The 27,186-nt window shown below is 43.6% G+C and overlaps 1 protein-coding gene across 2 annotated transcripts in view; it reads left to right on the top strand.

Moving 5' to 3' along the window:
• The window catches only part of MYRIP (myosin VIIA and Rab interacting protein), a 474,673-nt gene that overhangs the window by 56,895 nt on the left and 390,592 nt on the right, over positions 1–27,186 (top strand). For both annotated transcript variants that reach the window (XM_075827100.1, XM_075827101.1), the window contains exon 2: positions 10,264–10,386. In XM_075827100.1, coding sequence (XP_075683215.1) covers positions 10,277–10,386 — 110 coding nt within the window. In that variant the 5' untranslated portion in view covers positions 10,264–10,276. The remainder of the gene's footprint in view (positions 1–10,263; positions 10,387–27,186) is intronic.

Below are 27,186 nucleotides of genomic sequence, written 5' to 3'. Positions count from 1 at the left end.
AGGTTGTATGTGCGGCCTCACTTGCTTTGAGGCGGTGGAGATAAGATGTGCTGGAGGTGGATATGGAGTAGTTACGTTGTTGTATTGTGTTGTTTTAGGTGCAGGTCCCTGCTTGATTTGGATCATGGGGCACTCCTACGTACACTGGGGAGGTGTGCGTGCTGATGTTCGTCCGGCCGGACGGCAGTTGGGCATGGATCACGCAGAAGTGCAGGTCAGATGGTTGGGCCTGCGGGGCATGCTGTGGTGTAGGCTGTTACCAGAGGTACAATTTTATGCAGGTTTGGACAGGGCGCCGGATATCTTAGTGGTGCACCTTGGCGGCAATGATTTGGGCATTCGGTCGTCCAGGGATTTAGTGAGGGATGTGAAGATTGACCTTTTGCGGTTGTGGTCGGCATTCCCAGGAGTGGTTATTGTATGGTCTGATATTGTGGCTCGCAAGGTGTGGCGGCAGGCACGTTCCGTACATAGCTTAAACAAAGCGCGAGCAAAGGTCAACAAGGTGGTTGGCAGATTTGTGGCACGCAATGGCGGTGTTGTGGTGCGGCATAAGGAGTTGGAGGGTAGAGAGGTAGGTTTCCTCAGGGCGGATGGTGTTCATCTAAACGAGGTGGGTCTGGATATGTGGACCTTGGACATTAAGGAGGGCATGGAGAAAGCCCGGCAGTTGTGGAGGGACAATCATGTGTAAGGGGTCACACATGATTGTCGTGGCGGTAGGAGGAGGGGTCTTTGGAGGCACGGAATGGTAAGAAGGAGAAGCAACAATGGAGATTGTTGCAAGAGAACTCGGGGCGTTTAACCCGGGATAGTATTGGAGGGGCTGGGGAGTGGTTACCCAGCTCATATATATTCCTGATGGGCAGGGTCCCCAGGAAGGGAGAGAGAGGTCTTGGACATGGTTGGTGCCCTCGGGTCAGGTGCAGAACGGCTGTAGGGTAAGGGGTCCAGACCTAATAAGAAAACGATGGAGTTTAATGATTGAAGTGCCTTCAAGGATCCTTTATCTGGAGTTGGGAAATAGAGCAGGATGTTATCATGGAGTTATGATGTGTTTATGGTTATGCTCTTTTTCAGAAAAAAGGTGTGTTTAATAAATGGCTGCTGTGGCCTTTACACCAAAATTCATGTGTGGTCTCTTATTGGGGTTTGGGGTGTAAGGTCGTAGATAGCGGAAGCATCAAACATACCTTAAGTCAAGTAAGCCCAGCGTAATGTAGGCGCAGCCGTAATGAAGGAAGCGCATGACTAGGTGTTTGGGAGTTCTAGGCTATCATGTTCTAGGTATTATGCTTTAGGCTATATTTATAGGGATTGGAGGGTTATGTGAAAGGGGCATGGGGCAAAATGTATCTATATGTGGTGGGTGGAGAATAAAGTATATAAGTCCATGCGGGGAAGAGGCAGCCCTCTTTCCCGCTGGACAACAGGAGAAAGTTTTGTCCCGCCCGCCCTCCCAGTATTTTCTCCTGTTTATGGGAATTTGTCGGTTGGGGTTTTTGTTTTGTCACAGTAGCAATGGCGGTAGGAGGAGGGGTCTTTGGAGGCACGGAATGGTAAGAAGGAGAAGCAACAATGGAGATTGTTGCAAGAGAACTCGGGGCGTTTAACCCGGGATAGTATTGGAGGGGCTGGGGAGTGGTTACCCAGCTCATATATATTCCTGATGGGCAGGGTCCCCAGGAAGGGAGAGAGAGGTCTTGGACATGGTTGGTGCCCTCGGGTCAGGTGCAGAACGGCTGTAGGGTAAGGGGTCCAGACCTAATAAGAAAACGATGGAGTTTAATGATTGAAGTGCCTTCAAGGATCCTTTATCTGGAGTTGGGAAATAGAGCAGGATGTTATCATGGAGTTATGATGTGTTTATGGTTATGCTCTTTTTCAGAAAAAAGGTGTGTTTAATAAATGGCTGCTGTGGCCTTTACACCAAAATTCATGTGTGGTCTCTTATTGGGGTTTGGGGTGTAAGGTCGTAGATAGCGGAAGCATCAAACATACCTTAAGTCATGTTGTATCACCTATATTTTTTAAAACCAGATAGTGAAACTGTAATAGTGGGGGGGGGTAGGGAAACGGACAAGTGAGCCCTAATCTACCCGCCACTCTGTCCCTGCCTACTTGCAACGACCCGCCCTAGGCGACGGGGTACAACTGGGCGGCGGTCCCTGCGCTCAGTAAGTGCATGACAAACACGACAAACAAACAAGGGAATACAAGCAAGGGAAATGGGCAGTTGCTCGCGGAAACACCGTGAGCAACAGAGTAGTGAACGAGCCGAGTCAAGCCAGGAGAGTGCGAGGTACAAAGCGAAAAGCAGAAGAGTAGTCGGTAAGCCGTGGTCTGTATGGAGCAGGATCAAAAATAGCAGGAGCTGTAGCTGGGCCAGGAAAGAAATTCACAAGCACAGATGGACAGGAAGAGCAGGCTTAAATAGACCGAGGGCGGGAGCTAGCTGAGTCTGGCCAGGTTGCGATAGGCTCTCCCACTCCTAAGCCTGCCAGCCTGAGTGGAGGAAGCTGGTGTCTGTCTCAGGGATGTACACTCAGGTGTTGACTGATTAATTCTGGGAGTTAACCCCGAAGCAGTGCCTGGCAGATCCTTTACAGTACCCCCCCTTTTATGAGGGGCCACCGGACCCTTTCTAAGTGGACCTGGCTTACTGGGGAAACGCAGGTGGAACCTCCTGACCAATACCCCAGCGTGAACATCCCGGGCGGGTACCCAAGTCCTCTCCTCGGGCCCGTATCCTCTCCAATGGACCAGGTACTGGAGGGAGCCTTGGACCATCTTGCTGTCCACGATCCTGGCCACCTCAAATTCCACCCCCTCAGGGGTGAGGACGGGAACAGGAGGTTTCCTCGAGGGGGCCAAGGACGGGGAGCAGCGTTTCAGGAGGGAGGCATGAAACACGTTGTGTATACGAAAAGACGGGGGTAACTCCAGCCGGAAAGAGACAGGACTGAGGACCTCAATGACCTTATACGGCCCAATAAACCGGGGAGCAAACTTTTTGGACGGAACCTTGAGACGCAAGTTCCTGGATGACAACCACACCAGATCCCCGACCACAAACAGGGGGTTAGCAGAACGTCTTCTATCGGCCTGAGCCTTCTGTATGCTCTGGGACGCCTCTAGGTTCTTCTGAACCTGGGCCCAGACTGTGCACAGATCCCGATGAACGACCTCCACCTCGGGATTGTTGGAACAACCAGGTGAAACGGAGGAGAACCGTGGATTAAACCCAAAATTACAGAAAAAGGGAGAGACCCCTGACGAGTTACTGACCCGGTTATTAAGGGAAAATTCGGCGAGGGGAATGAAAGAAACCCAATCAAATTGACAGTCAGAGACAAAACATCTTAAGTATTGTTCTAGAGACTGATTAGTCCTCTCCGTTTGGCCATTGGTTTCAGGATGGAAAGCAGAGGAGAAGGACAGATCAATCCCCAACTTATTACAGAAGGCTCTCCAAAACAATGAAACAAATTGTACCCCTCTGTCAGAAACAATATTGACGGGGACCCCATGGAGACGCAGGATGTGTTTGATAAACAAGGTAGCCAACGTCTTGGCGTTGGGTAGTTTCTTGAGGGGCACAAAGTGGCACATTTTACTGAAGCGGTCTACCACCACCCACACCACCGACTTGCCTTGGGATGGAGGCAAATCGGTGATAAAATCCATGGAGATATGTGTCCAAGGTCTCTGGGGAATGGGCAACGAACGCAGTAAGCCCGCTGGTCGGGACCTGGGAGTCTTGGACCTGGCACAAACCTCACAGGCGGCGACGTAGGCCTTAACGTCTTTAGGCAAACCAGGCCACCAATAATTTCTGGTAATGAGGTGTTTGGTACCCAGGATGCCTGGATGGCCAGATAGTGCGGAGTCGTGATTTTCCCTAAGTACCCTTAGCCGGAATTGCAGGGGAACAAACAGCTTGTTCTCAGGAAGGTTCCCAGGAGCTGAACCTTGATCAGCAGCAATTTCAGAGACTAAATCGGACTCGATAGAGGAAATGACTATACCTGGAGGCAAAATACAAACAGGATCTTCCTCCGAAGGAGGGCTGGCCATGAAGCTACGCGACAGTGCATCCGCCTTAATATTTTTAGACCCGGCCCTATAGGTAACCAAAAAATTGAATCTGGTAAAAAACAACGCCCATCGAGCTTGTCTCGGGTTTAGCCTCCGGGCAGATTCTAGGAAAACCAGATTCTTGTGGTCGGTAAGGACCGTTACCTGGTGCCTAGCCCCCTCCAGGAAGTGGCGCCACTCTTCAAATGCCCATTTAATGGCTAAAAGTTCGCGGTTGCCAATATCATAGTTACACTCCGTGGGCGAAAACTTCCTAGAAAAGTAAGCACAGGGGCGGAGATGGGTGAGGGAGCTGGTACCCTGGGACAAGACGGCCCCCACTCCCACCTCGGACGCGTCAACCTCCACAATAAATGGCTCCCTTTGGTTGGGCTGAACCAGCACGGGGGCCGAGATAAAGCACTTCTTGAGGGTCTCAAAAGCCTGGACGGCCTCAGGGGGCCAATGGAGGACATCAGCACCCTTGCGAGTGAGGTCCGTAAGAGGCTTAGCGACGACCGAGAAGTTAGCAATAAATCTCCTGTAATAGTTAGCGAACCCCAAAAAACACTGTAGCGCTTTCAGGGAGGCAGGTTGGACCCATTCAGCCACAGCCTGAACCTTGGCAGGGTCCATGCGGAATTCATGAGGAGTGAGGATTTGACCTAAAAATGGTATCTCCTGTACCCCAAATACACATTTTTCGATTTTGGCAAACAGTTTGTTTTCTCGAAGGACCTGGAGCACTTTCCTGACATGCTCTATGTTGGAGGACCAGTCCCTGGAAAACACCAATATGTCATCAAGGTACACTACAAGAAATATCCCCAGGTAATTTCTCAAAATCTCATTTATGAAGTTCTGGAAGACCGCAGGGGCATTGCACAACCCAAAGGGCATGACGAGGTATTCGAAATGGCCTTCGGGCGTGTTAAACGCAGTCTTCCACTCATCCCCCTCTTTGATGCGAATAAGGTTATACGCCCCCCGTAGATCCAATTTAGAGAACCATTGGGCCCCCTGAACCTGATTAAAGAGATCAGGAATCAAAGGAAGGGGATACTGGTTCCTTACCGTGACCTTATTCAGGCCACGGTAGTCAATGCATGGCCTAAGACCCCCATCCTTCTTCCCTACGAAGAAGAAGCCAGCACCTACCGGAGAAGAAGAGGGACGAATGTAACCCTTGGCCAGGGATTCCTGGATATACTCCCTCATGGCTTCACGTTCGGGACAAGAAAGGTTAAATATCCTACCCTTAGGAAGCTTAGCTCCTGGTACCAATTCGATAGCGCAATCGTATTCTCTATGAGGCGGTAATACTTCGGAGGCCTCTTTAGAGAAAACATCAGCGAAGTCCTGAACAAACTCGGGTAGCGTATTCACCTCCTTAGGGGGAGAAATAGAATTAACAGAAAAACATGACGTACAACATTCATTACCCCATTTGGTTAGCTCCCCAGTATTCCAGTCAAACGTAGGATTATGCAACTGCAACCAGGGAAGACCTAGAACCAAATCGTACGATAATCCCTGCATCAATAGTACAGAGCATTGCTCCAAATGCATGGAGCCAACAAGGAGTTCAAAAACAGGGGTATGCTGTGTAAAATAACCATTAGCAAGAGGAGTGGAGTCGATACCCACTACCGGAACAGGTTTAGGCAAATCAATCAGAGGCATAGCGAGAGACATAGCAAATTCCACAGACATGATATTAGTAGAGGACCCTGAATCCACGAAGGCACTGCCGGTAGCAGACCTACCACCAAAAGAGACCTGAAAGGGAAGCAATATCTTAGTACGTTTCATATTTACGGGAAATACCTGTGCGCCCAAGTGACCTCCCCGATGATCACTTAGACGCGGGAGCTCTCTGACAGCATTCTTACGCTTGGGACAGTTGTTTACTTGATGCTTGACATCCCCACAGTAGAAGCAGAGACCATTCTTCCTGCGGAATTCTCTACGTTGTTGAGGGGACACGGAAGCCCCGAGTTGCATAGGTATTTCTGAGTCTTTAGGGGAGAAACGAAGCAACGGGACTTCGGGAGGCATCATGGGGGAGTCGGAGGAAAAAACACATAAACGTTCACGTTGTCGTTCCCTGAGACGTCGGTCAAGTCGTACCACTAAAGCCATAACCTGGTCTAAGGAGTCAGAAGAGGGATAACTAACTAGCAGGTCTTTCAGGGCATTCGACAGACCCAACCTAAACTGGCACCTTAAGGCAGGGTCATTCCACCGAGAAGCTACGCACCACTTCCTAAAGTCAGAGCAATACTCCTCAACAGGTCTCTTACCCTGACGTAAGGTCACCAGCTGACTCTCGGCAAAGGCAGTTCTGTCAGTCTCGTCATAAATAAGTCCGAGGGCAGAAAAGAAACGATCAACGGAGGAAAGTTCAGGGGCGCCAGGAGCCAAGGAGAAGGCCCACTCTTGGGGCCCTTCCTGGAGCCGGGACATAATTATACCCACCCGCTGGCTCTCAGAACCTGAGGAGTGAGGCTTTAAGCGAAAGTAAAGCCTACAACTCTCCCGAAAGGAGAGAAAAGCCCTCCGGTCACCTGAGAACCGGTCGGGCAACTTGAGGTGGGGTTCAAGGGGTGCGGTGAGGGGAACTACCAAGGTAGCATCAGGCTGGTTGACCCTCTGAGCCAGGGCCTGGACCTGTAGGGAGAGACCCTGCATTTGCTGAGCCAGGGTTTCACGGGGTTCCATAATGGTGTCAGGGACCAGGGTAGACTAGGTATAGGGCTTGTGAATTTGTAATAGTGGGGGGGGGTAGGGAAACGGACAAGTGAGCCCTAATCTACCCGCCACTCTGTCCCTGCCTACTTGCAACGACCCGCCCTAGGCGACGGGGTACAACTGGGCGGCGGTCCCTGCGCTCAGTAAGTGCATGACAAACACGACAAACAAACAAGGGAATACAAGCAAGGGAAATGGGCAGTTGCTCGCGGAAACACCGTGAGCAACAGAGTAGTGAACGAGCCGAGTCAAGCCAGGAGAGTGCGAGGTACAAAGCGAAAAGCAGAAGAGTAGTCGGTAAGCCGTGGTCTGTATGGAGCAGGATCAAAAATAGCAGGAGCTGTAGCTGGGCCAGGAAACCTCAAGGAAAGAAATTCACAAGCACAGATGGACAGGAAGAGCAGGCTTAAATAGACCGAGGGCGGGAGCTAGCTGAGTCTGGCCAGGTTGCGATAGGCTCTCCCACTCCTAAGCCTGCCAGCCTGAGTGGAGGAAGCTGGTGTCTGTCTCAGGGATGTACACTCAGGTGTTGACTGATTAATTCTGGGAGTTAACCCCGAAGCAGTGCCTGGCAGATCCTTTACAGAAACATAATCTTTTTTCCTAATCTTTCTTTATTTGTTGATTGTAGATTTTTGTATTGTACTTTCTGTACATGGTTATAGGACGACTTGCCTGAGCTACTGTTAAAAGGGTTGTCCAGTTTGGGGGCTGTTTTTTTATACTAATGACCTATCCACAGGATAGGCCATTAGTATATGAATGGTTGAGATGTCACCCGGACCCCGCACCTATCAGCTGTTCTGGCTGCCTCTACGCGTTGGAATCTATGCTGGGGTCGATGCCAGAAGTAGAAGGCTCCCACAACTATATAGTGGCCATTCAGCAATTCTTCAGCTCTGCTCCTATTCAAGTGAATAGGAGCAGGAGCAGAGCTGCAGTAACCCAGCACGGCCACTATACAGTTGTGGGAGCCTTCTGCTTCTGGCATCGACCCCAGCATAGATTCCAATGCGTAGAGGCAGCCAGAACAGCTGATAGGTGCGGGGTCCGGGTGTCAGACCCCCCACGATCATATTCTGATGACCTATCCTGTGGATATATCATCAGTATAAAAAATAGCCAGATATGCATTACAGAAGCCACATGGCCCTTAGGAACCTGTGAAAAGGAGAATGTTCTAGGCAGAAATAAAGTGCCAGTCTAAATTAAAAAATCACCAAAATTCTTGAAAATATATTTAACATAAAACAGTTTGAATAATAGGTCATTTTCTGATGACACATTACCTTTAATTAAATAAGACCACCTACTAAAAGAGACCTCAAAGGACCCCCAAAGGGAATATAAAACATTTAAAGTGGCTGTTTATTTTCCCAGCATATATTGTAGTGATTAAAAAAAGAAATCGTTAGCGACTGGAGTCATTTTGAAGAGATTTTCAAGCAGTTTTACGAACGGTGATATCAGAACAATTTCTTGTATTGAACAATAAAAAGTCTGTGGCTAGACCTAGCCTTAAGTTTTGGGCCTGTAACTGTATTAAATCGTACAATCGTATAATGGTATTGAAGTATAATATTAAAAACAATTTTTTTCGAGCATATTTGTCAATAGTATTGCACCTGTATTTTTGGGTGCACAATACAGAGCCAATATCAATCCCTAGGGCGTATAAAAAAAAAAAACGTAAAAAATGCAGCTTGCACATCTTTCATCTGTTTTGTGGATGGAAAACATTAATTTAAGTCTATGGAGACTCTTGAAAGGACGGACGCATCCATCTGTTTTCTGTCATTCTTTTGGGATCAGTTTGTTATCCGTATTTCAAAGGGGTTGTCTTATGTCATTCAAATTCCTCCCTAGAAGACAGCCCATTAGTATTACAAATCTGTAATACTCATTAAATACTAATGAAATACAGTAGTGATGCAAAATGATCCATTATTCAGTCAAATTGCGTATCCCTATTACACACGTGTACAACTATTCTTGTGTGAAACTGGCCTGAATGGACATTTTCTTTAAAAAATTATTTGAAATATGTCACTTGAAAGCTTAAAATTTGTGGGATATTTATATTGTGAATAATTTTACCTTTTTCAATGAAGTAATGAAAAAATGAAGCTTCGGTTAAATGCTTGCTTGCAGATGAAAAGTCATCAGTTATGAATGTATTGTCTGAATGAACTGGAAATGGATTGTATTTCCTTTACTCTTGACTTTTTCATTTCCGTCACCGTACAGGATTGATGTCGTTTCTTATTGCGTATTTCTTATTTTTCTCAGTACTATAGACTCAATCTCGAAGGTACTGATGTATTATATTTATTTGTTCTCAGACTCTTGACATTGTGATATAGAGCACAATAACTCAACCTATTTATCTATTGATTTGTGCAAGGCATGGCTGATCATTGCAAATCAATGTTAGTAAAAGGGATGTTTAGTGTATCAAATACAATGGTGTAGATGGATGTTGGTCAGTGTTCTTATGGTTTCAAAACAATACCTTTGTATAGAATACTAAAAAAAACTGTCAATACAATGGTCTCTAAAAACTCTAAGAACTATTATAGCTTCATTGATTGACGAGCAGACACCTATTGGTTGAGAGACAAAATCTGAATCGTCTCGTCTTATAGATCCAAGTTCATATTTCCAAGACAAAAAACATTATATGTAATGGCTATTATACTGTTTTCTTTTTTGTTTTATAATATAGCTATACTGTATATTAGGCAATTGGTTTTGTTTGCATTGTAGGATTTGATATCTTGGCTTTAGAAGTCATTAATAAAAACTGTCCCTATGGGCCTTTACCACCCTACAACCCGTCTTTTTTGTGATCATTGTGAACCCATTAAAGTCAGTGGGTTCCGTCGGCAACCGTCAGTGTCCTTCGTGCAACCGTTTGTTCCGTTATCCCCTTGTTCTGCTCCTCTGACGAAGCAGAACAACAGAAGTGCACAACACAGGTGTGAACATAGCCTAACTGTATTCCTTGTTGGCTTTTTATCTACACAGCGCTTTCCCTATTGATTTGCTTTCTAGAAAGTTTCATCTTTACACAAAGCACTGTACAATAATCTCATGTATGATAATGGCCCAGGTATATGTACTTTCTTATCAACTACTAGCGATAGCTGTCTCCACATTTACATTCTGCAGGGAAAAATATGTGCAGGATGGAGGGAAAGCTGCCGTTTTTTTTGCGGCTTTCTTCTGTATTTTGTTGTGATCTTCCTCCTGATGCAAAGAGTGAAATCCTAGTAGCTAAGTTATTTTTTTACAGATGCTAGTGGCTGTATTGTGAGTTTAGCTCATAGAAAATATGTATGATCACTATAATTAGCAGAAACATTTTATCTTTCTCCAGGTAAGGACATAATCTCAGATTCTATGTGATGTACAGATTTCTTTATTTGCTTTCAGGATTACGAAAAACATGGGGAGGAAACTGGATCTTTCTGGTCTTACTGAAGATGAAGCTGAACATGTCCTTCAGGTTGTCCAGCGAGATTTCAGCCTCAGGAAGAAAGAAGAAGAAAGGTTAAGGTAGGACATTTTTTTCCAATGTAGAAAGTGCTGTGATGCGTGTACTGTACTATATATTATTTTTCCTCCGCAAACTCAGCATCATTATTCTGACAATAACTGGACTAATGTGTAGCAGCAACAGTGTCACTTCATATTGTATCATTGATGACAAGTTTGCATGATGTGTCACAATATTGTTTTACCCCATGCACACGAACATATTTTTGCGGCCGAAATTCACCCCATTCATTTCAATAGGGCCCATGCACACGACCATGGTTTCCATGGTCCATGCATTGCCCAGGAGCCTGGACCGCAAAAAGAACGGACATGTCTTATTACGGCCGCATCTTGCGGTCGAGGCTCGTTGAAATGAATGCACACGGCAATCTTGCGGGCGGCTGCGGGTCACACTCTGCGGCCGTCCGAGCCGCATGTCACGACCCGTGCACACCACTACGGTCGTGTTCATGAGGTCTTAGGGTACCTTGTCACTTTAGAAAAGTTTAATTCAATTGCAAGAGAATATATCTGATCAGTCAGACTGGATCAACTTCTCATGCCAAAAAAGACAAAAACAAAACCTTTCTGCAGTGATATTGTGTAGTGGCATTCAATTGTATTTATGTATAGTTTTACTAATATATGTATAGTTTTACTATGGTTTATCCACTTTGGACTTCTTCCCAAAAGAGCTACAAAAGGCAAGAAAGCTTGCTGGGAATGCATGATGTTTTAATGTGCATCTGTTTTTGGAAAACTATTTAAAAAAAAGTCCTCTATTTTGATGTTTAACAATTTGTAAGGCTAAGTGAAGGGGATTTATTGTGATTTCATAAATTCTGATGAAATGGCAGACCACAGAAAATACACCCAAAAAAAACACCACATATCCAGCATGTGTAAATACACCCAACATGGGTAAAAAGTGAGTGTGATTTTTTGAGCGTGAATTTACACTGGGTGTCATCTGCCCCTTAGGACTTGGAGCCTCAGACAGACAATGAATCACTGTAAGTGTACTTTTACACTGGCCAATTTGGCCTGTTAAAACTAGTGCCGATCAACGAGACAGCTTGTTGATCGGGGCTTCTTCTACATGGATCTATAATCTATGATCAGCAATGTATGGGGACGAGCGATCGCTCGTCCCCATACATTCCCATCATGTAGGCTGCACATTTCCCTGTTTACACAGAGAGATGTGCTGCCCACAACGATAATATCCTGTGTGTCAGAGATATGCAGCGCTTGATCTCAGCTGAGTCGTCAGTTCAGCTAAACTGAGGGAATCAGCTTAGATGAAACAACACAGCTTCTATGTATACAGGATACAAAGAAGCTGTATCGTAAAAAGTTAATAGATTTTTAAATAAAAATCGATGTAAAAGTTGTTTAAAAACACACAAAACATTCATTCACTTTCAAAAGTGTACATAATGCGAGTGTTTCTGGCTCTCTGCTCACTTTCCCGCCGGCGCAGATCTCACACCTAGTGCTGACACTGCTGACTTTCCTAAGAGAGGTATTAAATCCAAATAGGAAGTAACCGGACTGCTTACACCCGGTTTTAATATTCAAAATCATGCTCTATGAATGCAGCTTTTAGTTTTTCTTAAGAGGATAGCCTTGTTTGAAAGAAAAACTGTTATCCCTATATATATATATATATATATATATATATATATATATATATATCCCTTTACCATGGATTCTGCTTGTTTGCACTGCTGAAATACTTGAGATATAAACTACATATATTTTTGTGAATGGAAGAACCTTGCAGCAGTGTTCACAATGATGAAGACTTCATCAGGTTTTGTACTGTATATATATATCACACTAATGTATTAAAAAACAAGACATTGTCATGCTGGAGACATTTAATGCTGCGTGAGACTTGAGGGCACAGTTTGATATTTGTGACTTTTTGATGTGTGTCATCAGTTCAGTTTCATGTTATCTTTTGTTCTTCATTGAACTTTCACTTCACGGCTATGATTCCTACTTCTTTATAGCCTACATGAAGAACTAGTTTTGACATGAATGCAAGTTGACATTAAAGTCATTGATGTAAAAACATTATATGTTCAAAACAATGACGAATTGAAAGAATGATATAAACTGGGATAATCACAGTAGCTTCACTAAAATAATAGTTTCAAGACTGGGGGCTAAAAATATAATGATTAATCTACAAATATGCCCCTCCATTTTTACAGGGAATATATAGTTTATGTGAGAAGTTTGCGGTAAAATACTGTGTTTTTGCGGAAAGTAATGATTATTTTTGCAGTTATGTTATAGTCAATTAGCAACATACAATGATGTCTCAGTGGTTATCACTGTTGCCTCAGAGCACTGGGATCCTGAGGCTCAGGCCGACTTCAGACGACCGTAGTATACGTCTGTGTGACGGCTGTTAAAAAACGTCCCTCACACGGACACATGTATTTCAACGGGGCCGTCCACACGGCAGTTGTTCCAACGGACCGTATGAAGGGTCCGTTGGAAAATAGAACATGTCCTATTTTCTTCCGTTTTCACGGATCCCTCGATGGACTCCAGTCTATGGGGATCCATGACAACGGGACCCGGACAGGTGCAACTTGGACGAAAAAAACTGGCGTTTTTTACGTCCGAGTTTGCACTTGTTCGTGTGAATCTGGCCCTATCCTCTTCCAATGCTTGTTTGGTTTCCTCCTGGTACTCCTTTTCTCACTCCAAAAATATACTGGGAGGTCAACTGGCTTTTTAGGAAGTTTAGTGTACATGGGTGTGAGTTTGAGGTAGACAAATTAGAGATTCTGTATGCATGACTTCGGGATATATCATTATTATATAATATACAAATAACAGGGTATAAAGAGAGCAGAGCATATATTTATGTTTGGCCATGTACCATTTTTACCATGTACCATTGGTAGCCATGTACATTTTTGGAATGCAAGATAGGTAATATTAACATAGTACATTATATTTGTACAAAGGAGTATGCTTCACATTAAGGGAAAAATGTTTTCTTTTAAAATGGAATAAATTATAAAACAATTATGTAAAATTACAATATTTACAAAACCTAGAAATATACAGAACAGCATTTAATCTGTACTTCTAAGCAAATTATGTTGTAAGATGAAAGCGAAAATTTGTCTGTGGAGGCTTAAATGCATTAGTGCGCTCCAAGGGTTGGGGGATGCTGAGACAAATATGACAGCATCATATGGCATGAGTCACATACTGTAGATGAGACCAAGAAACAGCTTTTGTTTTTGTAACCTTCTATCTAAACAGATAATTAGTCTACCATTTTCCAGCAATTCAGTAAATGCCTTTCAGTCTACAGAATAAATCTCCTAGCAAAAGCAACGACAGACACATGTACAGGGAGATGTACATACCAGTGTTCATAGTCTTGCTAAAAGACGAAGGGGGGGGGCAAAGGCATCCGGCGAAACGCGTGTCGGGCTTTGGCGTCTTCTTTTAGCAGCACTATGAACCCTGGTATGTACATCTCCCTGTACATGTGTCTGTCGTTTATTTCTTAGGCTCGTGGACACCAGTGTTGTGTCTCTCTGCCTTGTATCTCGCTGTATGTGCTCCACAAACTTTCTTTACCTATGCACATTGCAGCGGCTGACTTTTTATTATGTTTTCCTACGTGCATCCAGCACTTTACATTACACTCCCATTGGCATTTAACATGTATTAATTTGATATAATCCAGACACAGCCAGTGTTGTCACCATACACTTGTCATATATATGCGCACACATCCATATTCATGTATGTTCATGCCCTGGTCATATGATATCTTGTCCTGCATATGTTGACGCCTCTTTTCATTGTGTGACTCTTTTTTTTTTAATGTGTTTGTATCGATTCATTAATAAAATATATTTTTTTATATTCATCATCTTTGTGCTAGTATTGATCTTCTTCTTGTTTAGGTTTGCCTGTTTCGTATGTGGTCAATGCACCAAGTCATACTTGGTTTCATATTGGGGATGTTTTTAAGTGATATAGATGTTGAATAATTGTGTTTAGAACATGTATTATCATATTATGTAACACACTATATCACCACACATTGAGTCATTCCCTGCAGCCGCCCATGTGTACAATCGGTTATGTATCTATCTCTTCAGGAGCATAAACAGAAATCATGGAGTCCCATAGTAAAACTCATGGCCGCCACTCCCTACTAAGAGGGTAGTCAAATTCACTTCTTTATTAAAGGGGTTTTCCGATAATGATTAAGTGTTGCCTTCAACATAAAAATGTCCCACATGTACATCAAATCTTAATTTTTTTAGATCGTTGCTATTAGGTACGTCCTCATGTAGATCCAAATCCTTTAGGACGAAGATCCACGTATTCTCTATAGTGATTTATGCCAACCTGTCTTTTAGCTTTAGAATCAAGCATGCAAACTTCTTCCACCCTAAATGTACAGGTGAGTTTGTATGGTTGCCTGCACAGGTGCAGTAATATTTTAATTTCCACACTATGCCCATGTACATAAAAATCTATTTATCATCTTCCCTTCTTTAGTCACGTCTCCTTTTGCTATGGACTTGACCCTACTTCAACCAAGTCTCTGGCAAACATCAGTGGCGCATAGGAGAGTGAAGAGAATGCCTGGAAAATGTCGTTTACCACTAGAAAAATGGGCTCACTCTAACCTGGAAAAATAAATAGAGCTTCAGGATTAAGAAAAAGAGAAAGAGCAGGCACTAGCAATAACTGAAAAGACAACAGGCATACCTAAAGTGTATCTAAACTTTCCCAAAACTTCTGACATGTCACTCTCAGATGAGTGCTGTGCCGCTTCGTTTCTGATCAGCTTTCCTGAGGAAAGCAGAGTGAGCTGTGTATGAACTCTATAGCAAGTGGAGTCCGTACACTTCTTGCTACGCTTTCCGTGGAAAGTCGTGCAGAGCCGTTCAGAAACTAAGTGGCGGAGCTCTCACCTGATCGCTTCTGCTGCTTCATTTTAACGATCGGTGGGGGTCCCAGCAATCAGACCCCCACTGATCAAAACTTCTGACATGTCACTATGACATGTCAAAATTTTAATGAACTTTTTGTTACACTTTAAGAAATATCCTGAAGGGGTTTTCCCATGAGGGACATTTCCACAGGATATGTCATAAATGTCAGATAGGTGCGGGTCCCAGAAGTGGGACCCGCATGTGTCTCTACAATGTAGCACCCTAAACCCCATTCTGCCGCTCTGTGTTGCGGCATAAGCAGGTGAATTCCGACCATGAATTAGGAAGCAGTGTAGGTCAATGTGCTACGCTATTTCCATAAATCCCATAGAACTGAATGGTAGTTACGGAAACAGCAAAGGTCGCATGCTACACTGCTTCCGTAACTGCCATTCACTACTATGGGATTTAACGGAAATAGCATAGCTCAGCAAGCTACAGTGTTTTCGGAACTCCCGACCATACAACCAGGAAGTGTCTGGGAGGCAGCGATAGCAGAAAAAGGTAGAACGGGGATTAGGGGGCACCTGTCTAGAGATAGGTGCGGGTCACAGAGGTGGGACAGGCATCTATCTGACATTTATGACATATCCTGTGGATATGTCATAAATGTCCCTCATAGGAAAACCCCTTTAAAGGAAAACCCCTTTAAAGTTATTTCTACCATTCTGTTTTATGGAAAAAATTCTGATCTAATTTACTTCACAATATCAGTAAAGTGGGGCTTTGTTTTCTGACTTGATACATTTTGTATTCCTGGATGCATGAAGCGCAATGTTTGATCCATGTCAGTATGTTATTAATGTTCTTGACAAAAGTTGTGAAGTCATATTTTTTTAGGAGAGAATGGGCATTTTTCTTAGCCACCCCTCAAAGTATAACATACACGGACGCGGACTGTCGGGACTACTTACCCCCCGACGCCCACAGCCATGGACTTGTGAGCGCTGGTCCCCATCTCCTTCCCACGATACACCAGCGCTCACTTCCGCTCCAATCTGCTTTGTCCCGTACGGCCTTAAAGGGCCAGTGCGCGCACATGTTTAACATCAGTAATTAGCCCATGATCGTATTCCTCAAATGGTCTCTTAGGGTATGTTCACACGGCAGCGTCCATTACGGCTGAAATCACGGAGCTGTTTTCAGGAGAAAACAGCTCCTGAATTTCAGACGTAATGGCATGTTGCCGGCGTTTTTCGCTGCGTCCATTACAACGTAATTGGAGCTGTTTTTCTATGGTGCCAATGGGAAACGGCTCCAATTACGTCCCAAGAAGTGACAGGCACTTCTTTGACGCGGGCGTCTTTTTTACGCGCCGTCTTTTGACAGCGGCGCGTAAAAAAAATGACCGTCGGCACAGAACATCGTAAAGCCCATTCAAATGAATAGGCAGATGTATGTCGGCTCATTGGAGCCGTATTTTCGGACGTAATTCGAGGTTAAAACGCGCAAATTACGTCGGTAAATAGGGTGTGTGAACCCAGCCTTAGTGTTATCCTATTCCCATTGTTCCCGTGCCCTGCGACCTGTATCCCGTGTTGTAGTTGTACCTCTGCCCACTATATTGTTGGAGTCGAGTTCTGCCATCTGCCACGTCTGCTGTGTTAGACCATGTCTGGTGTCACCTGTCTTGCCTGCATCACCTGCCGTCAAGATCCCATTTGTGCCTATGTGTTGCAGTCGGGACTATCATAGGTACCCTTGTGCTTGGACTATATATATTAACTTGGCACACTGTAGTTTGGCCAGCTGCCATCCCGCTATGGCGGTGCGGCCAGGGGGTTCAAACACCGACAGATCGTGGCAGAAAGGCATACTATTCAGTCTTTTTCAAATTGTGCTGTCGTGAACATAAACTTTTAATGTGTTTACAGAGGCCTCTAAGTCACGCGGTGTAGCTTTTTGGGTTTTTCTTTATATTTCTGAGCATTTAATGGTTTGACCTTGGACTGAATTTGCTGGGACGCCCACTATGAAGATTGGCAACTGTCTTGAAGGCTTTCCACTTGTAAGTACACTTTCTCATTGTAGAATGGGGAATTTCAAATTGTTTGGAGATGGCCTTATGACCCTTCCCAGATTAATTGTCACAAAGCGGGTAGTGGACCCACTAGGCCGTACCGCCGTAGCGGGGAGGCAGCTGGCCAAACCACGGGAAACCCCAGAAATACAATGTCCTGCACAAGGGTACCTGGATAGTCCAGACGGTGGTCGCAGCTCTGGCACAGATGGAGATGGATGCAGCAGACAGCGCCAAACGTGGCGGATGACACAGGAGACGCAAGTTGCACCAGACGTGGCGTATTCCCCCGGACGTGGCAGATGACACAGAACGTGGTGGATTCCGCCGGACGAGGCAGATTACTCTGGACGTGGCAGATTCCTCCGGACGTGGCGGATTCCTCCGGACGTGGCAGATGACACAAGACGTGGCGGATTCCTCCGGACGTGGCAGATGACATCGGACGTGGCGGATTCCTCCGGACGTGGCAGACGACACAGGACGTGGCGGATTCCTCCGGACGTGGCAGATGACACAGGACGTGGCACGACTTGATACTAAGGAACAGCACGGGAAACAGGAACGGGGAACAAGGCACGGGTCACAGCAGGAACGGGAAACACTAAGGGACCATTTGCAAGACAGACTGGGAAAACTAACAACGCTCAGGCAAGGATTAGAAGGCCAGGGGCCTTCTTATAGACCAGGAAATCGTGGCAGTTGATGATGATAACTTCCTCCTATTTGCGCGCGCTGGCCCTTTAAGGCCGGGCACGAGCGTGCGCGCGCACCCTACGGGACACAGCCGAACGGAGCGAAAGTGAGCACTGGCGTCTCCTAGGAAGGAGATGGGGACCAGCGCTCACAGATTCATGGCTGTGGGCGTCGGGAGGTGAGTAAACCCGACGGCCCGCGGCCATGGACGCTACATTAATGAGTAACAACAATTGCTTCTTTAATGTCATGGCTAATGTCCTTTCTACTTGGCATAATGTAGACACACACCGGAGCGCTCCAGAACACCACATTGCCAAAAGTTCTGCTTCTATAAAGGTAGTCACACATCTTGAGAAATAACTAATTTGATTAGTGTAACACCTGGCTCCCTCAGTGTCCGTGGGTGTTCAGACAATTTCACTTACTATTCACTGCACAGTGGCGCCACGCAAGTCTTGCTTGAAGGATGGGTAGTGGGAGGTTCTTCCACCAGGAGTGGCAGGGGAACCTCTGCCCAGCACTCACTAAGTGGCAGATGACACAATAAAGCTACAGGTAGGTAAAGTGAAAGGTAGAGGCATTTATTGCCATAGCAACAGGTAGGCAGAACTAGCACATGTTCAAGACTTAAAATTAACTGTAATTTATCTAGTTGAGAACCTGTGTGCACGGGGCCGTACACACGAGTAGTATCAGCCTTTTTACCTAACTAGCTTACAATTTCTGAGGACTAAGATTGAACAGCAAATTATAGTCCCTAATGTTGGCAGCTGCTTGTATCATTAGATGGGGTGTGATTGTACAACGAAAGGGCCGGTCCATACAGAGGCTGAGAGTAGTGATAGGTACATAGAGAGGGGCAGTCCATAGGTCTAGTAATTCCCATTTTACTCAATCTTTGCCTCTTATCCACAGTCTGAGGGGAGAGCAAAGGAATTGGGCAGACCTTCTGGGCTCAAAATCTCTCATAAAAAGGGGGGAGATTTGTGTGCACTCACAGATGGGAAGGAAAGAGAGCGGGCCTCCTTGGTGTCACTCATCGGTCTCACTGTGACTTTGTGTATCATCAGTCAGCCCAAGAAGTGCCTCATACTTCTCCCTAAGTTGTAGAAGCGCTAATCACGGGGATTCAGAGGAGGTTAAAATAAAGATTTGTACATTTGATCCTTTGCCTGGGTGCCGGATGTATCCTTCGTTTGTATGAGGTTTCCCATATCTGAGCATATTTCTGGGAGTCATAGATGAGGAAGCTGTCAAGCCGAAATGTCTCTAGTGGTTCTACTTGTACAACTAGGCAGTGGACAGTCATGTTCTCTGTCCTGGCAGGCTGAGGATGTAGCTGGGCTCTGCAGTTCTCCACACAGATTCAGTATTGTCTCCTCACTCACTCCTTCCACTCCTCCCCTCTGTTCACCGGCCACTACCCCTGTCTGCATATATGGGTACATGTGCTCCTTCGTACTGTGATGTGAACAGGTGGTTTTCTGCACCTGCCACCTGCCCATATTGATTGTGGAAGTAGGAAGGATGTACTTATTTTTCCCCACCTAGCTTCTAATTGTATTTTGGGGGGGGGGGGGGTGACGACATATTGAAATACGTTGTGGTTTTTTTAATTGTCGCCAGAGGTTTATTTGTTTATCGAAGTTGGCAGGGAAAAAGCATTTGTTATTTAGGCCCTAAATAAATAATAGTCAGACATATAGTCAGGATATATGCAACTCTATGCCATACAAATACACAAAACAATGCACACTCTGATATAGTGGTGATAAAACAGAAAAATTAGGAAACAGTCTTCAATATATGCCATTCATGCACCTGCCATTGACTCCCATTGTAAAGATAAGAACGTATACAGCACGATATACTGTTCTTTTTGCGGGATTTATCTGTATTCGAAAACGTAGTGTAGGATACGTTTGTATATACCTGGAGCATTTCCTGGCATATGTGCTGAATGCACACAAAAAATGTGATACGCAAAATTATCTTGATATTCAGTTCAATAGCTGGCTATAGATTTGTACAGAGAAGAAAATATTATTTTAGATAGATCCTATGCTATATTAGTGATATACAGTATATATATATATATACCAGTGCCCTTGCAGGCTGTGTAAATCATATCGAGCAAGTAGAGCGTAATGAAATTTCCTGTTGGGACCACCAAACATTAATTCAACCAAAGTCCCCCTTTCATTCTGAGAGATCAATGGTAAACAAATAACCTGACAAATAAGGGCCTAGATAACTCCACGCTCACTAGAGGGCTCTGGAAAGTTTAATGGCCAGTATGATTCTGCCTCTAATTAGTTCATTTAATTTACATTTACTGTTTGCAGCATTTGTGTCATCAATCTAAACCCAATTACATATAACCACTCTCATAAGGAAAACGTCCAGAAAGAAATTGTTAACAGACGTTCTGTAAGAAATTAAATAAAATATGGGTGATGTTTGCCTAGTAGCATTTGCAGTAAACCGAGATTGTCAGATTATTCATTGTGCTCATTAAAAAGGTTTATCAATGTTTTCATCGATAACACTCATGCACACAAAAAAACCTGTGTGTTAATACCCAGAAATCCAAAAATCAATAGACTGCAGGCTCCTGTGCTGCCAAATTAATTACATAATCCTAGCACAATTCATAACTATGTCAGCCTGTGGAGGAGGGTTAAAAGGATTATAGTAGGCTGGAACTCATACACCTACTCTAAAGAATTATTTCCTTCCTGTCAGGACCAGATTAAGGTTGGAAGAGGCCCCTGGGCAAAAAATGAAAACTGGTGAAGGCCCACTGTAATTTTAATTTTGATAAAAGACATCAGTAGCACACAAGTAGGTCATTATTGTCTGGGGGATTTAGCTATCAGAACACTTAAATTAATTCAGAGCCCTTCTTCATACCCCAAAATAAATGCTGACCCAGACACCAGACTCCAAATTTAATTCAGTCCTCAGACCAGACCATAAAATAAATGCAAACCTCAGACCAAACCCCAAAATCAATTGAGACCAATTAAAATCAATTGAGACCAATTAATTCAGGCTCCAGATCAAACGCCTCAATTTACTGACCAATCCTCGCTCCTGGCTCCTCTTTACTTCCGGGCGCACTAGGTCCTGACTCTGTTGACCTTCAGAAACAGTAAGTGATGGTGGACGTTATCTATTGGGCTTGATTTCCAATAAATAATGGCCAGTGCTGGGCCTCTTTGTCTCCATGGGTGCCACATAGGTCACTGTGGCTGCTAAGTTGAGAATGAGCAGGTATAATTGTGTGGGCACCCACTAAGTATCTGCGCATTTCGCATTTCCCAGAACTGCCATATGGCCAGTACGGCCCTACTAAACACAGGCACTACACACATGCTACATACACTATACACACAGCATACACTATATACAGTACACACACTATACATGCACAACATAAACACTCTTAACGGTTTCAACTCTCCTTTTCTGCGTACCTCGGCGCAGTACCTTGATTATGAGGCCATGATGTCACTAAAGGTTCTGCACCTCTCCTACTTGCAGCAATGCTGCGATTTTAGGCAAATTACGAGAAATACACCACAGTCTGGCAGAAATTCTTGTAAAACCTCTATTTTTTTGCCGTCCACACACAGGCTGAGGCAGAGGGACTGCAGCTGCATCCCCCTTTTCCCTTTATAGTATCTACTGTTTAATACTAGACATCTTTTTGGGGCGACTGAGGAGGTTTCAAAACATAAACATAGAGCCTACAAGCAGGAAAAAAACTTCTGCAGATTGCTGGAAGATGAGGAAGATGCCACTTTCCACATGATACGTATTTAATCACTGGGGGAACCCGAGTCCCCTTTTTGAAGAACGAAGCGGTAGACAGACATTCATGCTGCTTCTACATTTATTCTCCATGGGGCTGCTGAGTACAACACAATCTAAATTTAGATATGGTAAACCTAGATCAGACAGGCAGAATCTGCGCCAAATTTAGCACATTGACGCATACTTTAAAAAATTTAATTCATCTTGCCACGAGACACTATTTTTTAAACACTCTTTCTTATACTACGTCATGGCTGGCATACTATACAGCAGTCTTTTGCATCAAAAAATGGGTGCACACTGTTAATAAATCTGCTGCATTTTATGACTTAACCACGCCCCCTTTTTTTACACTTTTCAAAACTGTTAAGGAAGGCCCAAAAATTGTCTAAAATAAATAATACATTTGGCACACACCATATATGCTACTTCTGTGGCACAATTTGAGGCAGAATTTTAGCTTAGTAAATTTTACTTTGTAATTCTCCCCCATTGTGCACCAACCATCTTATTACTATTCATCTCTATATCTCCAGTGGAGGATTGCCAATGGATACTGACCGTCAGTTTAGACATTACATTGGAAATGTAAAAAAAAAATACACTGGCCATTAGTATATATTGTGTAGTCATTACAAGCTATCATTTTGCATTATACGCTGGTCACTCTTTTGACCTTTCAACGGTAAAATGGAAGACTATGAATACGTTTGACGTTCTGTATGTGCGTGCAGGGCAAACATAGTGTTAAAGAGGCATTAGTTATCAGATTTGGCCTATGCTGTTTATGGATGTAAAAATAAATGGCAGGACTGATAACGGAAGTTTACTAGTACAAATATAACTAGTAGCTCAAAGGATGTAAGAAGGGGAGATATTGGGACGCAGAGAAGAAAAGGGGTTCAGTCTTTTAGTATGGGCCCTTTGATTTCTATGTGCTATGATATTTTACAAAGAGACGCCACTGACTGTTTTTTTTTTTTACCTCTATGTCAGCATTACAATCTTCTATTAGTTCTGTGCTTGTCTATGACATGCGGGCTCTTCTGTGAGAGCAAGACTTCTTAGACAAACAGTGGAAGTCAGTCATGACTTCCTCATGGACTCCGAATTCCAGTTTAGAAGAAAATACTGCCCATTTCCTTTAGCTAGTCATTCTTTAGAGGCTAAAGGTCATCAGGAATCTGAGTTTGCTTTTATTCACTGGGTAGATCAGTTTTACTGCAGCATAGAACAAAAGAGGTATCCCTGGCTTCTAGTTATATTTTATGGTAAAATTGTGTTTGGCAGGAACTGGTCTTTAGAGATTTCAATTTCATTTTGTTGCACTCATACATATTTGACTAGCCATAAAAAGTGTCAATCTTCATATGATATTAAATGTACTGCAGTGCATTATGGTCTATTTGCCCTTCTGTGACAATGATGTATAATGGATTACTTATAAAAAAAAATACAGCCACACAGGTTTAAATTTTCATGATTTACATTTAGATACTTTTATAATTAATAGTTCACATTAGCCTGTAGTGATTATAATTATTATTATTATTATTATTAATTATATATTTTTTTTAATGATGTCAATATTACCGTTATAAACACTGATACACATTTAGGCTTTTTTTTTTTTCTTCTTCTTCTTCTTCTTCTTCTTCTTATTATTATTATTATTATTATTATTATTATTATTATTATCAGTTGTTTCTCAATTATTCTTAAAAACAGCCCAAAGCTACCAGTTTTGAAATATCAATGTATGCTGAGAAAGTGACAGATTGTGGTCTGTTGCTGAAGATCAATTGACACTGACTGTATTTTAAAAGGGATGTCCACCTTCGCTACGCATTATTTTATCGCTCCAATGCATCTAAAATAAAATAATGCATCTTTACAAATAGTCTTGATTTCAATTATCCTACTATGTTGGGCCTACAGCTCCTATGCTGATCTATGTGTTTCCATGGTTACAGACTACAAACAAACACTGTGTAGTCTGATCCTGCTGTCATACTCCTTTCAATCTGTTTCCTAATCTTTCCTTAGGGTATGTTCACACGGCCTATTTACGGACGTAATTCGGGCGTTTTTGCCCCGAATTACGTCTGAAAATAGCGCCTCAATAGCGCTGACAAACATCTGCCCATTGAAAGCAATGGGCAGACGTTTGTCTGTTCACACGAGGCGTATATTTACGCGCCGCTGTCAAATGACGGCGCGTAAATAGACGCCCGCGTAGAAGAAGTGACCTGTCACTTCTTTGGCCGTAATTGGAGCCGCTATTCATTGACTCCAATGAATAGCAGCGCTAATTACGGCCGTAATTGACGCGGCGTTCAAGCGCCTGCACATGCCGGTACGGCTGAAATTACGGGGATGTTTTCAGGCTGAAACATCCCCGTAATTTCAGCCGTAACGGACGCCCTCGTGTGAACATACCCTTACATACATTTGGTAGGTTAGCAAGAGGTAGGGGACAGATGGATGGCAATTTGACTGAAGAATCAGGCTGACAGATCATGGTATAGAAGTTGGTTGGCTGACGTGTTATACCATATTATACAGAAACTCTGCAACCACCAACAACCTTTATGAAAATTTGCCAGTTGCATAAAATTTTTCCTAGTATTCATTTTTATTATTTACAGTCATGTGAAAACTATTTTCTTCTATTTTGACATATTTGTATGAATGTTTCAGGTCATCAAACTACTTTTATTATTAGACAAAGATTACCCAAGTAAGCACAAAATGCTGTTTTTAAATGATAATTTAGTTTATTGAAGGAAAAATCCTTTTCAGCCATACTAGATCAACCATTTGACCAAATTCAATTGACAATTGGGTTCAATATCACTAGCCACACCTAGGCATGATTACTGCAAGACTGGTTGAATCTAAAAATCACTTAAATAAAACCTGGCTGGAAATGTGATACAGGCTGGAAAGTCTTAAAAAACTGTACATGATGCCTCGTTCTAAAGAGATTTAAAGTAAATACAGATTCGAAACAAAGTCATTGAAATCAACCAGTCTGGAAAGGGTTACAAAGCTATTGCTAAGGCCCTGAGACTCCAGAGAACCACAGTAAGACCTATTAGCCACAAATGGACTAAACTAACAACAGTGGTGAACCTTCTAAGAAGTAGCCGGCTGACTAAAATTTCACCAAGAGCGCATCGAATACTACTCCGTGAGGTCACAAAAGAAATTAGATGAACTTCTAAAGAACTGCAAGCCTCATTTGCCTCAGTTAAGGTCAATATGAAAGATTTCACAATAAGAAAGACACTGGGCAAAAATGGCATCCATGGGAGAGTTGCAAGGCGCAAACCACTTTTGACCAAAAACAACACAAAGTCTCATTGCATTTGCCAAGAAACATTATAATAACCCACAAGACTTTTGGGATCATTTTCAGTGAACTGATGAGTCAAAGGTGGATCTTTTTTGGAAGACATGGGTCTCGTTACATCTGACAGAAGGCTAACACCATATTCCACCATAAGAACAGCATACCAACAGTCAAACATGGTGGTGGCAGTATGATTGCCTGGGGCTGCTTTGATTCTGCAGGACGTGGACGACATGTCATAATTGATGGAACCCTGAGTACTATTCCGTATCAGAAAATCCTGAAGGAGAATGTCCACCCATCAGTTCGTAACCTAAAGCTGAAGAGCATTTGGGTTATGCAGCTGGACAATAACCCAAAGCACACAAGCAAGACCATCTCTGAATGGCTCAAAAGCAAACAAAGCTAACAAAATTAAGGTTTTGGAGTGACTTTGATCCCATTGATATGCTGTGGCAAGACCTTAAATGGGTAGTTCATGCTCAAAAACCATCCAATGTAGCGGTAAAAAAAAAGTGGACCAAAATTCAAGTTATCGCAAACGTTTGATTGCAGTTGTTACTGCCAAGGGTGGCACAACCAGTTATTAGGTTTCGTGGGGGATTACTTTCTCACTTGCGTAATATAGGTTCTGAAAAATTCTTTATCCGCAATGAATTAAATGATCATTTAAAAGCTGCATTTTGTGTATACTCGGGTTGTCTTTTTCTTATTTTAAAATTAGTTGGATGACCTAAAACATTTAAATGTGACAAATTAGATATTGGGTGGGGGCAAATATTTTTTTACTACACAGCATATTACATATTGCTTTGATTTAAATGTCACTTAAATTGACTGATTAAGGCCCCATGCACACGACCGTGCCCGCAATCACGGCCGGCCGCTGACTGACAGCCGCATTTTCGGGCCGTGCTCCCATACAAAGTATGGAAGCATGGCCCGCAAAATGCGAAAGAACGGACATGTTCCATAATTCCCGGAACATTTCCACGGCACTGACACCCTTCCGTAGTGCTACGGAAAGGTGTCAGTGTTCAATGAAAGTGAATGGCTCCGTTTTTGCGGACCGCAATTGCGGTCCGCAAAAACAGAGGTTTTTTACGGTTGTGTGCATGGGGCCTAAGGTAAGATAATTTCTGTTAAAGATATAACTCTATTGTTGTTGTTTTCTGTCTACTACTACTACTACTACTACTACTCCCATACTAGTTATCCCATTCCAACAATTTTAAAATGAAAATAGGTACCCCCTCATCTAAATCTATACCTTTAGGCTTTATTCAGACGAACGGGAAATACGTGCGTGCAACGCGCGTGATTTTCACGCGCGTTTCACGGACCTATATTAGTCTATGGGGCCGTGCAGACATGTGCGTGATTTTTGCGCAGCGTTGCTCCGTTGTAAAAAAGTCACGACATGTCCGTTGATTCTGCGTTTTCAACGCATCACGCACCCATTGAAGTCAATGGGTGCGTGAAAACAACGCACGGCACACGGAAGCACCTCCGTACGCACAGCGTTTTTCACGCAACACTTGTTAAGTCTATGTAAATGAGTTGACCAAACTAGACAAAACAAGTACAAACCAGGAAGTGGCTTTCTGAGCACATGCGCACAGTTCCAACCGACATCTGCTGCAATGCCACGTGCGTGCGATGTTGAAAAACTTATCTGCTTGGTCCATGACAGACCCCAGTTGTGGAACACCAACGCAGAGGCCTACCACGACCACACGGGCAAGGAGGTTGGCTGGGATGAGGTCGCGCAGAGCCTCTTCGGACAGGAGTGGGATAAAAGCACCACAAGAGACCGCAAAAGCATAGGTAAGCGCAGATCTCTATTGATGCTAATGCTGTAGTGTATATCCTTGTGTTTCACATGTTTGTACTGTACTGTGCTTGGTCGCGGGTGTGTCACTGCATCATTA

Source organism: Rhinoderma darwinii, chromosome 5 (genome assembly GCF_050947455.1).
Source record: "Rhinoderma darwinii isolate aRhiDar2 chromosome 5, aRhiDar2.hap1, whole genome shotgun sequence".
In the NCBI taxonomy this organism is placed as follows: domain Eukaryota; kingdom Metazoa; phylum Chordata; class Amphibia; order Anura; family Rhinodermatidae; genus Rhinoderma; species Rhinoderma darwinii.
This window is presented reverse-complemented; position numbering and strand designations above follow the sequence as displayed.